Genomic DNA, 14863 nt, shown 5'->3' with positions numbered 1-14863 from the left:
CCTAGAATAATTGTTTTGGGGTGACTAGTTCATTTCCATCTTCTTGATCATCTTGAATTAAATTGTTGAACAGTAACTGTCATTTTAGAATAGATTTATTTTGACACAAGGCATCCCTTTTTTTTTTTTTTTTTTTTTTTAAATACTGCTTGTTTTCTAATCGGATAGTGCATTGATACATAGTCATGTACATTCACTCAAGACATATCACCATGTACTTACAAATATATACATTGAAAATACATTGTACAATAAGGTGAAGTCAGTCTGATACCTAGGCTTCCGACATTTAGAAATGTTTTGGACGGGAATCAAAGATATTAACATATATACAGTATTTGTGATTTAAAACACTGGCCTTTAAGTTACAAGTTTGGTATAAAAAAATACAAAGCACACTCTGTAACAACTTCATTATCACTTTCTGGCACTTCCTTCTTCTGAGGCAAGCATAGTACATTTGTTACACAAGGACTGTGTCTGCCTGACTGATTGACTGACTGTACTTTCCTCACAGCCTGAACTATCCTCCAGTGCTGTCATTTTTCTGGATCGTAATACCTCTTCTTCATGGCTCGATATTTCCTGAGGAAATACAGAGCCTCCAGCTCCTTGATGACGAAGTCTCCCCGGGCCACCAGCTTCTGGATCTTCCCCGGGTCCGTCTCGTCTTTATTCTTCATGAAAGCTGACTTCAGACGGCCTCTGAAATACGCTGCTCCCTGCGGGTACTCACGGCCCAGATACAGCAGCTTTAGGAGGAAGAGAACCCACATTTAAACACATTACACGGGACAAATGTTAAGTTAATGTGTCATTGACTCATTGACTTACCGTTTTGTAAAGCCTGATGACCTGACCCCTAAAAGGGTTGGCCATGCCAGAAACCAGACGGCCTCCCTCACTCCTGAAACGACAACATGAAGGAGAAAGTGTTCGTTGATGACATGACATGACAACAAAAGCAGAGACAGACACGTGTGTTGGGCGTGAGTGAAAGAAGACAGAAGTCAGTCAAAAAAAATATACAATTATCTTCCTGAATCCTAAAGAAAAGCGTCGCGACATCTACTCGTGCCACCCTGTAATTAACCAGCTGACGTACACTTGAACAGCTAGCTTGTTAGCATTTAAGACATTGTACATGTATCAAAGGCTACTTATACGTCACAAATATTAAACACTATATTCATATTTACCCGTGTTCTTCTTTTAGGTGGGTTTACTCAAACGGTACGGTAATGAGGAGACGTCGTTTCTTTGTCCTTCCGGTGACTGTAGTGGACAGCGCTGCCGTACAGCCGTATGTCGTTTCGTTCTGTCGCAAATAAAAACACACAACGACGCATGCGTACACGTTTCTATGGTTACCAGGACGCCGTAGAGCTTTTTATTTTCAGCATGGTGAGTTTTTACAATGTTTTTTCGAATAGATGACCGCTGTCTGCTCATAAACCTTCTCATACTGAAATAGTTTAAACCGAAAATGTTTAACAATAATATTGTGGTACTAAAAAAAAAACTCGAAAGACAACCCATTGTCTATTCAAGTTAGCGTTAGCAGGAAGAAACCTTAATATTGATGCTTTTTTTTCTTGTTTTCCTCACCAGTGTGTATCCCCTATGTCTTATGTTCAGGGTTTAAACCTTCTTTAACTTCTCTCTGTGTTTTCTCCTGTGAATGGTAGCCACCCAAGAAAGAAAAGGTATGAGCAAATGTCAGCCAGCACATTTACAGTTCAAGCATTACCTTATTGTGATCACCATAGGTATAGTGTTGAAGATGTATGCAGCCAGGCATAGAGCACCTCATCCTACAATAATCACCACCAACACACTTGTTTGGTCCCTCTGTTTATACCACCCTTGTCCTCAGTAACTTCTCTTTTTCCAACACGCAGTAATGAAATATCCTTGTTTAACACTGTTTTGTACATTTTTTTTGCTGGTTTCAAGTCATCAAAGAGTCAGAAACTGACCAAGGCTCAGAAGGAGACGTGGCAGCAGGAGGAGGAGGAGAGGAGGCTGCGAGAGGAAGGTAATCCAGACTTCTGGTTCTATTCATCTAAACTGGGGCGTAATGAGGTAACGGCATTTATGCAATACAATACATTACATTACATTACAGTCATTTAGCAGGCGCTTTTATCCAAAGCGAAGTGTATTCAACATAGCTATTCAAGAGAACTACTAGTCAGCAGAAGTCATAAGTGCATCTCCTTTCTTAAACAAGCATCTATGGGCATAAACCAGAGCAAAATTACAGTGCAGAAACAGACTAATACGAATACAATAAGTGCAACAAACTAATATGAATACAGTAAGTGCTAAGTGGAAGGCTCAGGGTAGTACTTCTTGAAGAGGTGAGTTTGCAGTATAAGTGGTTAACTCTGCAGGAAACTGATAAAAAGTAATCCGTCTGAGAATCCGTGTTGAACTTCTGCACTGTTTAGGAATAAAAGAGATTCCTGCAGTTTGAGGATATGTGTTGAGGTATATAATACACATTATATGTACTCTGCTTTATAGAGGAAGCACAGCTGCAAGCGGAGAAAGAAGAGCAGCAAAGATTGGAAAGAGAGATAAAGGAGAAGGAGCTAGAAGGGCTTGAGTTAAAGGTAAGATGTCCCCAAGGAATGTATTGCAGCATGATGCTTTGCTGAATGCTTTGCTGTCATGGGTATGTGTTTCTGACAGGACCTAGAGCGCAGAGAAGATGAGCTGAACGAACTCCGCCATCTACTGGAGAACAATCATGCTGCAGTGATCAAATGGAAAACTGATGCTGTGGAGAAAGCAAAGGTTTGTGTTTCTCTTTTCTCAAACCTGTTTGATTAATGCAATAAAACATTTGTGATCCATACACAATGTTGATACAAAAACAACAATTTATTTTGTTCTCAGCAAAAAATATTCTTGCCGATATTAACACACATGATGTTGTTTGTGTCCAGTGGGAGCGATACATGCATTGTGGCAGTATCCCAGACCCAGCAGTACAGCAGGAAATAAACACGTATATAAGCTTATGGAGAGACGACCCAGAGGTCAACATCACACCCGTGCTCAAGCAATGTAACCTCGCTCTACAGGTCTGTATGTAGATGAGTAAATATCATGCTCTAAGATGATTTGTCAATGAAGAGTAAATTGACTCCAGTTTAAATGATCAGTTATATATCAAATATAAACTCCAAATATTTGCTGGCTACAGCTTCCCAAGACAAAATTAGCTTGATGTAATGTAATTAATATTTATTATGATAATATTTATTATAATGATGTGTATTGTTATTGTTATTATTAGTAGTAGTATAAATAATAATAATAATACCTGATTATTTGTAACATTAATATCTGAAAATGAGAGAGAAATTAAAGGCAGGAAAAAACATATTTTGTAATCTAAATTTTATGAAAGCTTCACAAGCACAATACAAAGAAATATAAGATTTTTGTTAAATTTTCATTGACATATGACTGTTTTTCCCTCAAAGTGTTCAGTAGTAGATACGATACAAGTCTTCTATTTTGATATAATCAACACTGTGTTGTTTCTCTATGTTGCTCACTTTATTCTATTGATAACTCATAATTAGCATCCTTTAAAATAATTCAACTCACCATTTTATCCAAGGTGATGCAACCTTACAGTATGTTGTTTTAAAAATATATATAAAGACGATTGGCCTATAAAACTACACATAATCATCAACATATTAGTGATATGTTCAACCTACTGAGTTACAGTATTAAGGACCACTGCAAATAACACCATTACCATTGTGCCTCATGCCCTTAAACAAGGCAATGTAAGAAATACATTAATGTTGTTCCTTATAGCTGATCGAGGAGCTGGAGGGTCTGCTCAGAGATGTTACAGATCCACAAGAGGGCCAGAAGTGCCAGGAGGCTCTCGTACATTTGCTGGAGCTAACCCACTCTAAACACCTCCTCACAACCGAAGAGATCCTCAAGGTACTAAGGATCATAGTTTACCTGTGAAATATATTTTTTTAGTATTTGGCGTTGTCCAAGGCATGATCTGCAAATTTGTGCAATGGCCTTTTTGGAACCATCCCTGTTTGTTTGTGTTGTGTGTCTCCCTGCTCATAGAGGGCCAGTGCAAACATCGACACTGAGACGGGCAACATGCAGACGGTGGTCAAAGATGACAACATTACACTCTGTCTCTGGGCCAACCTCAAGAAGAATCCAAGGTTTGTGGAGGAAACAAATACATTATCTGTGTTAAATGTGACTTTAAAAGAAAGAGTGAGGTTTGTCTTTTTTTTTTTAGGTCACAAAACTATATTTGGAACGTTCATATTTAGCACGAAGCGAAAGTATCTTTGATTCTCTTTCTTTCTAACGGGTTCATCAGGTTTAAAGGGTTAAACTTCGAAGATGCAGGCCTGGGCTTTAACCTTCCCAAACAGCTGGCTGTGAGCAATGTCGCTGTACGGATCCTCCACACGCGTTATGACCACCTGTCCTTGCTCGCCAGGATGGCTCACCTGAGAATACGCACTCCCAGCCACAGGTACTTATCTGGTAGTGCTCTACCCACTGCTGATACAACTAATACTATGAATGATAATGCTGGTAATACTAACCATATTTTCTTTGCTCTTTGTTCTTGTCTTTCCTCATCTGTTTTGTCCCAGGTCTCTTACAGGCGGTGAGGAGGTTCCAGCAGACATAGAGGTACCTGAGCAGGTGGAGACAGAAGCTGATGGGGAGGTGAAGGAAGACAATGAGACCCTGCAGCAGAGCCTGGATGAGGAGGTGCAGTCCATCCAAGGGTTAGATGGGAGGAAGGTAAGAATTTCCTGGCCTGGGTTACTAAATTCAATGGGATGTTGTGTTTCTAGTAATGTTTGTTCCTCACAGAGTGCAGCCAGTCTACAGTCAGGGAGAAACAGTGAACAGCCTGTTGAAGGCCGAGGGAGCCAGATACAGACACAGATGGAGGCACTCAGCGGTAAGATGCCCGGCCTGACACTCCAAATGTAAACAACAAGACAGCATCACCACACTGGATGTAGCCGTCTGTCAGTCAAAATGATTTACAGGTCTTTTGATACATGGACTAATGCCATACAACAACTAAATCTAAGTTATGCATGTTTTTTTTTAAATGTAGATTATGATGAGTCTACATCCATAATTGGTGTGAAAATGTATATATATTTTTTCCCTCTTCAGCCGAGGGGGACTTGACTTCTCCTCCAGTGCAGCTGACAACAATGGACCACGACGAGCATGTCCAGGTGGTGGACCTAATGCAGTACACACCTCTGGGTGGGGTCTTCTACTATGACACGTTTCACCTCCCGCCACAAGCCCACCAGGTCAATGGCTGGGAAATTAGACAGGTAAAGTGTTTCAGTGTTTGCTGCTTACACCAGGCCCAGCATCTAATGGGGACCTCACACAACACTCTCCATACCCATGATTTTCTAGCTGCTGTACAAAGGGCTTCAAGTGTTCCCCTACCCCACGGAGAAGTCTGACTTAGATGAAAACGAAGCTCTCACATGCCCTCCTGTTGGTGTGACTGTGACACTGCCCGACTCTGTCGTTTTCTTGGAAACTCCCCAAGTGGCTCACTGGGATGCTGCAGGTAGGACATGCAGCAACACATGCTATATGATACTCTGTCCAGCATAGAAAGGTGTAAAAAAAAAAACAGTAATATAACATGGTTTTTCATCCAGTGAAGCAGTGGAGGATGGATGGTATCACAGACGTCTCTTATGAGGAGGCGGAGGCCAGAATCTCCTTCAATATGGACTCCTTCCACGCCTTTGTGCTGATGCAGGATACTTATGCCAACCTTCCCTTCCAGAGCTGGGAGCTCAGGCCACTGGGCCAAGACTCAGCTCTTTTCACCATCAACGGGGCACTCATCGACCTCAGCATCACGATCCAGGTAAGAGACTGGAAAGCACTGGAAGTACAAACCAGATGAATAAATCAAGGGGTGTGGCTTGGCTGTTATATACATTTGTGTTTGTTCCTTATTTGTCCAACAGGGTCATCAGTGTATGTTGCAGTCAGAGCAAGAGAAGGGTCTTTGTCACCTCATAGGAAAGTGGATGAGCGGGCCCGTCCTGCAGAGAGCCATGCTCAACGCAGGGATCAACATCTTTGTGAACGAGTACACGGACAAATACGTCAGCACCTGCGGCAAGGTTTGCATATCATTTGCTTTCAGACTAGAAAACAAGATGATAGATTTGTAGCCAGGAAGCAGCACAGTGACTGGCATGTATCCACATGTCAGTGTCAAAGTGATAGGAGGTGGGAGATGACAAGTTATGTGGTAATGGGTGGATGGGTTTACCATGTACACAATCCTATTTTAGTTTGTTTAGCATGCTAACATTTGCTAGACTGAGGTTGATGGTAAAGTTAATAGTTTGGTCATAAACCAAAGTACTCTACAAACTATAATCCTGGCAGGATCATGGCGCTAAATAAAAACAATTCATACTTTGGAGGATGTGAATATCTGCATCAGATTAAATAATAAACCTTCCAGTAGCTGTTGTAATTTCTCTCAACACCCTAGAACTCAGTGCATCACCAAAGTCAGTAGGATTCCTCCTCTGGGCACCTAGACCGTCTGTACAAAATACCATGGTAATCTGTAAACAGTTGAGGTATTTTAGTCTGGACCAACTGATCAGTTTTGCTGTCTAAACGCTGCAAACGTAACTCTCAAAAATAATTTAAGAAATCCGATTTTTTTAAAAGATATTCTTTAGCGGAGGTTGGTGGTAACATATCTGGATTTTTATACACATACAAATGTAAAAGGTTAAGCTACTCAACACTGAAGTAGATGAACATGAGTCTGCCTCAATCAACCACATTAATTCTAAACAACCTACTCACCACTAATAATGTAAAACTGAAAGGGACCATTCTACAGAATGAGTAACTTACTTTGATTTAGCTTTAGGAATACTTGTTTGCGTATCACCAGATTACAGTCCAACATTTTCCACAGTGTTATAAATAAACTGTGTGGTTTCTCTCCTCCTCAGGACCCACTTACAGAACATGCTGCCTACGAACAGATGGCTCTCTTCGCCTCTGCCTGCGCTTTCTCGTGGAGCAAGTGGAATGCCAAATGTGGAGATGAGCATCTAGTCATGCAGGTACTCTCGCTCACACATGGATACAGCTTATTTTATTTAGCATTCTACCCTTTTCTTTTCTGACATGTGGAACGGCCTGATTGTACATCTCCCCTCTCCTCTTCCAGGTGTGTGAGCACCACAGCCCTGACCCGGTACCTAAAGACTCCTGGATTCTCTACCTGCTCGATGCTCAAAGGAATCGGAGGCTGGAAATCACAGAGAAGAGTGAGGCTTTCTCTCCAGACCATCATCCAGGAAGTGAGTTTCACTCAACCTTCATCCACATGCTCCAGGACAACATGAGCGACGAAGGCAAAGCCAGTACCAGAGCATCCAGTTATCAGTTTGTGGATACAGTACAGAGCCTGCTCTGTGCCACCAGACCCCTGATGTATTCATAACCCGTGTGAAATTAACTTGGGGTTGCAATTTTGTTTTTTTTTTTTAAAATCAACAAATTAAAGATATGTTAAACACCTGCATTTGAAATGTACACATTGATGCACATAACAACACACGTCTTCTATTGTAGAAACAAACTTTATTTGTGCAAAGTTCCACGCATCTTCTTTGGAACATACAAAATAGTATGAAGTTGAAAACGGTGACAACCACAGCAAGAACTTAAAGAGAACATAAAAAAAAATAAAACTTTGGTGTTAAAACTAACAATGTTTAGAATTATAACTTAATAATACAAAGATATTCACAAATCCCCACTCAAATAGAACAAACTCATAAATATAGATTTCAAGAGTTCATAGACTTAAGTTATAAAATATCCTCTGGAATATTCCACTAAAAAGGCTGGCAGTCCCCTCCTGTTTCCTCAAGTGCATGAAATGTATTTAAAAAGCCATGTGGCACAATTGGAGCCATCATCCATGATGTAAGTCAATGGAAAACTGCACAGAGGCCCATTGTGTGACATGATTAGTCAACGTTGTACCAGCTCTGATAACTGATCAACCTGCATCATAATGTGTTGAGGATGTTGAGCAGCTTCTTTAGGGACATTTGTTTCCACCACCTGTAACTGCTTCTCAAAAACACAGACAAACGCATACACACACACACACACACACACACACAAATAGACTAATTTAGCAAACGTGATATGATGCATAAAATCCCTCATAGGGTTAACTATCCCCGGAGGCCTGGCTTGTGCTGTCAACGCAAGTCTTGTGTTTTTGGGAATCTTCAGGCACCAGTAAACATCCCAACAGCCTCCGATCAGGAGTGGTGCTCTGTACTTTCTTCATCACCACTTCAGTGGGTGGATCATTTCTGCAGAGGGCTGATGGGCGGTAACACCATCCAACCCGGGGGGGGGTCTCGGGGGCTAGACGGGAGGCTGTCCGTTATGCCGGAGCCCTGTGTAGGGCCACAGCAGCTGCTGGATGGTCATCCAGGAGTCCCCGGTCCCCACAGGGGCTGCATCGACCGCTGGCTGCATCACCAGGCTGGCCAGCAGTGCCAGGAGACCTGCAGGTGAAGCATGAATATTTACCAGTACACAGACTGAGACGTAACCAACCCTCGTGCTGTATTTGGAAAATGTCTTTAGACAACTGCTCCTGTATTAAAAAGGGGTAAGACCAGCCGTGTCATAATGTTTTGAACATGTAGAACACAGACTGAAATGAATAAATTAAAAGATCTATCAAAGAGCTAATTCAAACCTTCAAAACAATGAACTACGTTTTGTAAGCAATGCACAGGAATTAAGGAATTCTCTCTTGTTGAATGTGAAAACAGCAATACATTTTTTTTTTTAAATATATAAATACCACAATCAAACGTGTACCTGCTAGCACCACCACCATCGCTAACCAAAGCCAGAGACCCCTGCCACTTCTGGCTACTGCTGCAGCTGCAGCCGCCCGGGAGGCGGTCAGGCTGTGGGACAGAGACTGGGCCATTCCTGGGTCTGTGGACGTAGGGCTTGAGGAGGGGCTCGGACTGGAGGTGGGCAATCAAAGAGAATAAAATGTTACCACGTGATGGAGAGAAAATGAAGCATTAAAAAAAAAAATGCTCCAAGATAAAGAAAGAGACAGAATTTCCAAAAGATAAGTTACCAAAAATGACTCAAAGGAAGGGAAGAAGTCACCACAGAACACTTTTTAGAAAAAGCTGTGGATCATTTGTGGTAACCAATGGATGGCAGGCGGAGAATTAGCTGCAGCTTGGTGCAAGTTGGCTCAATAAAAATGAAATTTACCACCTGTCTCAAACAATGTCAAAGATGCAAAACCATTCACATCATGAGCATAATGAGAAAGCCGTCAGCAGCACGATAAAGAGCGGTTGGCATGGAGGTGGATTTGAGCATTGAATGGTAGGGCGAAGGCATCCGGCAATTTTGGCCTGGGGTCTGTCAACAGCAGGAGTGCTGCTTCAAATCACTTTACAGCCATTAAGGCTTTTGATTGGCACTCATATTTGACAAACGGAGGCCTTTTGCATGCATTTATTGTATTTTTGGAAAGAGATAGAATCCAAAAGCACCTCCACTTTGGACTCTCCTCCCTACACACTTACAGCATCACAAACAGCTCATCCTGACTCCTGAGCAATGTGGAGGGAGGAAAAGAGGAAAGGACAGTTCAGAACACCACATGATCCATTTGCACAAAACACTCCCACAAAAATAGAGAAAATAGTCCACGTGTAGTAGTTTGCACATAAAAGTGATGAGGTGGTTAGTAAATGACAGAAGACGAAGCAGGGTAAAGGCAAATTAGTTTTCAGTTAGATGCTTTGTTAGCTGCACACTGCAAATCAGAACTTGAGATCCATGCATGAAACACAAATCATGACACTTCAAAAATTCTGTGTCACACTGACATACACTGATCTCAAGACAGCCAACAGCTGAAGGAAATCGTTCATTCCTGGCCTTCCCAGTAAAAACGCTCTGTTAACATGGATTAAAGCCGCTGAGCCCGTGGAGAAAAGAAGAAGCTAGTCCAGCACAGACCAATATAATGAAAGAGTTTCATCACTTAGGAGGTTCCGTGTACTCACAATTTTTTTCTAATTTTGTTTCTTTTTGTAACCAATACGTAATCATTTCATATTCACTAAGGCATATTTTGCTGCTTGCTATTAAAAGTAAATTACAGAAAAATATTTGCAAGATATTTTGGTGTCTCAAAATGTTCGTGAGCATTACAGGTGATTCCCCGGCAGGTATAACAGGTATTTGGTGAGCAGGAGTAGTGATAGCAACAATGGCACCAGAATCCAACTTTGACAGAAAATATAAATCTGTCACTGATTATATGAGGTCATAAACTGGGCACATTGATGGCTGAGTGATCTCCGAGGGGAAAACCCGACAGACATTATGTTTAACAGCACAGATAAACGTAGAATAATAATATTGTGTCACAGATTCAGTTTGCAGCTACTGGAACCTCGATACAGTAAATGATGGAACTCTTCCACTATACAGCTAGCCTCTTAGCTTTTCTGGCAGAAAGTGGTGCTGCAGTGGGCTAGTGGTGGGTATTTGGTTGGACTAACGTCTTGAGGGGCAATATGAGGGAGGTGAGTTTGCTGCCCAGCTCACTGAGACTGGACCTCCTCCTCTCTGCCACCGGCTCCTCCTTCTGCTCTTCCGCCGACTGGCAGTCGGTGTTGTCGTAGGCCGTCCTGTGGGCACGCGTGGGTCAGGCATTCACAAACACTGTTCAGTTGCACATTCAAATACAAGCATGGCTGCACAACCACACCGATACTGTATGTGCACATGCACACATGCACATTTCATGCATATGCAGACAACAAATATTCACTAATTACCGTCTCCTGCTGTACAAACGAGGTATTTTTTTTAGCGATCCCTGCTATAAAAGAACTCATGCCCAGCAATTCGACTTACATGCTCAAATATTATATAATGAACCCGCAAACCAATTTCACAACCTTTCAGATATTTGGAGAGCTTTAAAAGTGCTTTGTATCTCCTAAGCTACAATTTTGGCTTAGCTAATGAAATAAATTCCTGTCTCCTCGTCCAAACATTTGAAAGCTTCATGATGCCAAAAAAAAGTCCACACAGTTTCTTAATTAACATTTTACAAAAAAAAAAAAAAAAAAAAAAAAAGGAATGCTTCCTTCTGATAAACGCTCCCCCATGCGTGGAGGGACCAGATGCATGAAAGATGGCCGCCGTGTGATTTGAAAGCATCAATGATTTTTCTTGCGTCTCAAAATATAACATGTTGTTTTAAGTTTCTTCCAGCAGCCTAAGATTCACCCTTTCCTTAACATTATTACTGCTTAAGTCTCTCACTGTAATAACACATTTGCAATTGAAAATAGTTTCAGGTTTGTTATAAAATTGCCGGGAATTTTCTTTTGTATTAGTGATGCATTATGTTACATCGCTTTTGGACACTCCAAAAAAAAAAAAAAAACCTCCCATTTTGCCTTTTAGAAATTATGAAAATTATTTCCAAACAACATCCACTGCAAAGTGTTTTGGAAAAATGTAAACTTGAGCACAAGAAAAGGTAAATGGACTGAAAGATCCCCGTGTTCTCCACTGTCTGACTGACTGTAATGATGTCACACTAGAAAGCTGCCATCTTTATGCATCTGGGGCCACTGTGAAAGATATGTGCAACGCAGCTAGTGGTACCCTTCTTCTTGGCATGTCTTACCCCTTCATCATGAGAGAGGGCTCTTCAGTGTCAAGCCAGGCCGCAGAGCTAACATAGCGCTTAAGTGGGGGGCGCGCAGTGCTCTTCCCCGCCACATTCCTGGAAACCATCGTTATCATATAAGGGCACAACAACAACAATAACAACCCTCATGGCATGGTACAGCAAGCTTTGGTGGGCTTGAGAAAGACATCCACAGCCAGTAGCTTCCTGCAAATCAACAATGCTGGTGTGTTTTTAAAAAAGGTAGAGGAATTTAAACCTTCGTTTTACTTTTAATTTAAGCACACTCTTCCCCTTCACATAAAGACTAAATCTTTTTGAACCTCACTCATGTTACAATCCAGGCATATTCAACCCACACATGAACAAGTATAAAAATACCTACCATGGGGATCGCCTGGTCAGTCTCTCCGTTTCAGCCTCTGAGCAGTCTTGTGTTTTAGACTGTGGTGGGTAGATCAAACAATACAGTCATGATTCATATAGACAAAAATGCTCCTTTGCACAGCCTGAAGCATAAAAGACATTAAAACCTGGTTCCTTTTTCTGTGGTAGGACACTTTACATAACCATAATCTCACAATTTTCATGCTTTGACCTGCATCGCATATAGGTTGCACTGAAAGCAATCCTAAAAAAAATGGGGAGTGCAAAAAGCACACTTGCTTACAAAACTAAAGGGCATTCTTTATCTGATCTCTGTTGTTCTCACCATATCGAACTGCATGTTGGCTCCACCAGAGCGGGGGATTCCTGCAATGCTGACTCTCCGGGTTGACGACTGTTGGAGAGAGGAAAGGAAAAAGATAAATTACTCCATAAACACACAAGAACATTACAGTTGAGATTATATGCAACCTAACTGTAGCTGACCTTGTAGTACTGTGTTGGCTGCTTCTTGCCACGGAAGTCATCTGGAAAGAAGAAACAGTTTTGTTATCTTGAATTGTGAATGTGGTTTCTGTGGGCCATCACTGAGCACACATAATAACAAATGTGCCTCAATTGTATACACACACATGCATACAGTACAGTTAAGCGATATAGGTTTGTCACTATATTGAGCCAGTGCTGTATAGGGGTTCAACAGAACTCACAGCTACAAAAAACAAACAATCTGCTTATGAAAATCAATGCATTTTTAATGATAATACGTAGTGCATTTCAAGAGTCTTTCTGCCATTGCCACCACCGTAACACTCAATTTGTCTTGTTCTAGAAGACACTTGTGATAATAGATGTGCTAATAGTTGCCAACTGTTCAGTATTTTCTACCAAATTTAAGATATTGAGTGTCAGAACAAAATAGTAGCTAACTGTTAACTTTGGTCTAAAACTGTATTGTACCTTAATAGAATGTAACCATTATGTAACCATTCCCTACCTCTTTCCGTTTGTGATCCAAACGACCTCTCGTTCTGCATGAGCGCCTCTCTCAGCTCCAGCAGCTCGGCGTGCTCCTTGGTGTACATCCTCCTCAAGTTCTCCACATGCTGGATCATCACCTCCACAGCCTTACCAATGCGATTCTCCTGACGTTCGCATACACAAGGCTCCATTAAACCATCAGAATCAACATCACAAGACAGTACAACAGTGGACACAAATTGTTAACCATACAAACACACATTATCCCACCTGGTGAATAGCTCCTAGCATCTCAGAGCGACTGGACACCCTGGTCATGGACTGGATCAGGATTTCCAGGTTCTTCTGGAGCCTCTGGATGATCTCCATGGACTGGTTGTCGTCCTCACACAGAGGAGTCAGAGCCTGGGAGGAGAGAGCAGGAGAGAGAGAGAGAGAGAGAGAGAAAGGTCAAGGGAAGGTTTGACGAGAGACACAAATGAAGAACCAACTCCTGTCAGGAGAAATAACTTTACAGAAGATTTTAATTTAATTGTCCAAATTTATCAATGAATCAATACAACAAGAAAGGTGCAGAATAAGATATTACATTAGTTAGTTCCCTCTACTACATGTGGATGCTAGCAAGTTTAAAGAGCCTCCATTTACTGCAGAATATAATCACTAAAAAGATGGAGAATGTCAATAGAATTTACTTGGCAAAATAAAATTATTTTGTCTGGTGATGATGCAGAACTTAAGCAAGTGCTCCATTCACAGAGCGCTGGGAAGTAAGATACACATGCAGACTGACCTGCAGTAAGCCCTGACAGCTGGACACCTCCCTGCGGACATTTTCCTCTGCCAGGTCACGTGACCTCTCCTCCAGCCGGAGTCTCTTGTCCAATGTGAACATGTCACACTTGAAGCCCAATGCCAGACGCTGGAACTCCGCCTGAACATTTTTTTTTAGTTTTTCAAATTTGGCACTCTGCTGGACACATACTGTACTAGACACATTTCCTTGTTTGATTAAGATAAGAGGTTTACCCTATCAAAGACAGCATCATTGTTCTAGTGGAAAGTTACACCAGATAAAAGATGAAACTCCTGCACTTCCTTCTAGAAAACCTTACATTTCAAGAGAACCCTCATAAGAGCATTAAGAAAGGGATATATTAACTTCCAATGTGTATTTTTATTGTATGGGTGCAAAATTGCTAGAATGTTAACTAACTTTGTGTATTGAGACGTTTCTGATGGATGCACATTGTGTAAGAAAAGAAATACCTTGTCCCCTGTCTGAATGTATGAATTCCCATTTCGAATACAGAGAACCAGCTGATGATACAGATTTATATGTGGCTTCTAAAATCTACTCTCAAACATACATTCTCCCCTATAAAGTGTCATGTTTAAAGCAGAAAAGGATAAAAAGAAATCGTCCTTTACAAAGCAATTGCTTGCATTATTATTCATAGATGGTATACATACCTCTATCTCCTTGTCATTAGGTGACAGGCTGCAGATAAAGAGATGACAATGAAGTCTTATTACGTGAACACATGGATGGTTATTGATTTAAGTGTTAAGTTGTGTTATTATGATCATTCGCTCCCTTACCTCTTCCTGTCCTCTTTGGAGGTGTCGCCGGGGTCCGAGATCATTGACGACTCAGCTAGAAAG

At 41.4% G+C, this 14863-nt stretch overlaps 3 protein-coding genes across 5 annotated transcripts in view; 1 reads left to right on the top strand and 2 right to left on the bottom strand.

Annotated features, from left to right (window-relative positions):
* Positions 1 to 78: 78 nt before the first annotated feature.
* Positions 79 to 1312, bottom strand: lyrm5a (LYR motif containing 5a). Its single transcript, XM_054624230.1, has 3 exons — positions 1200 to 1312; positions 835 to 907; positions 79 to 752 (listed from the first exon to the last, which is right to left on the bottom strand). Exons 2-3 carry the CDS (start codon positions 877 to 879, stop codon positions 540 to 542), a joined length of 258 nt encoding a protein of 85 aa, XP_054480205.1. The 5' UTR covers positions 880 to 907; positions 1200 to 1312; the 3' UTR covers positions 79 to 539.
* Positions 1313 to 1681: 369 nt separating this feature from the next.
* On the top strand, positions 1682 to 7567 carry dnai7 (dynein axonemal intermediate chain 7). The gene is made up of 16 exons (XM_054625081.1): positions 1682 to 1706; positions 1877 to 2038; positions 2530 to 2618; positions 2698 to 2802; positions 2955 to 3092; positions 3844 to 3978; positions 4117 to 4220; positions 4385 to 4543; positions 4668 to 4821; positions 4894 to 4984; positions 5209 to 5378; positions 5467 to 5626; positions 5721 to 5935; positions 6039 to 6197; positions 7056 to 7169; positions 7277 to 7567. Exons 1-16 carry the CDS (start codon positions 1682 to 1684, stop codon positions 7550 to 7552), a joined length of 2256 nt encoding a protein of 751 aa, XP_054481056.1. The 3' UTR covers positions 7553 to 7567.
* A 107-nt stretch (positions 7568 to 7674) lies between these two features.
* lrmp (lymphoid-restricted membrane protein) overlaps positions 7675 to 14863 on the bottom strand; it is a 31326-nt gene continuing 24137 nt past the window's right edge. For 2 of the 3 annotated variants that reach the window (XM_054624498.1, XM_054624499.1), the window contains exons 28-39: positions 14801 to 14855; positions 14672 to 14699; positions 13992 to 14132; positions 13469 to 13603; positions 13215 to 13362; positions 12704 to 12744; positions 12543 to 12611; positions 12216 to 12274; positions 11828 to 11926; positions 10686 to 10814; positions 8962 to 9116; positions 7675 to 8639 (exon numbers count right to left, since the gene is read on the bottom strand). In XM_054624498.1, coding sequence (XP_054480473.1) covers positions 8497 to 8639; positions 8962 to 9116; positions 10686 to 10814; positions 11828 to 11926; positions 12216 to 12274; positions 12543 to 12611; positions 12704 to 12744; positions 13215 to 13362; positions 13469 to 13603; positions 13992 to 14132; positions 14672 to 14699; positions 14801 to 14855 — 1202 coding nt within the window. In that variant the 3' untranslated portion in view covers positions 7675 to 8496. The remainder of the gene's footprint in view (positions 8640 to 8961; positions 9117 to 10685; positions 10815 to 11827; positions 11927 to 12215; positions 12275 to 12542; positions 12612 to 12703; positions 12745 to 13214; positions 13363 to 13468; positions 13604 to 13991; positions 14133 to 14671; positions 14700 to 14800; positions 14856 to 14863) is intronic. The other variant, XM_054624500.1, reaches the window with a different exon arrangement.

This window comes from Anoplopoma fimbria, chromosome 23, assembly GCF_027596085.1.
Source record: "Anoplopoma fimbria isolate UVic2021 breed Golden Eagle Sablefish chromosome 23, Afim_UVic_2022, whole genome shotgun sequence".
In the NCBI taxonomy this organism is placed as follows: domain Eukaryota; kingdom Metazoa; phylum Chordata; class Actinopteri; order Perciformes; family Anoplopomatidae; genus Anoplopoma; species Anoplopoma fimbria.
Note: the sequence above shows the minus strand (reverse complement) of the source record. Positions and strands in the feature narration are given on the sequence as shown.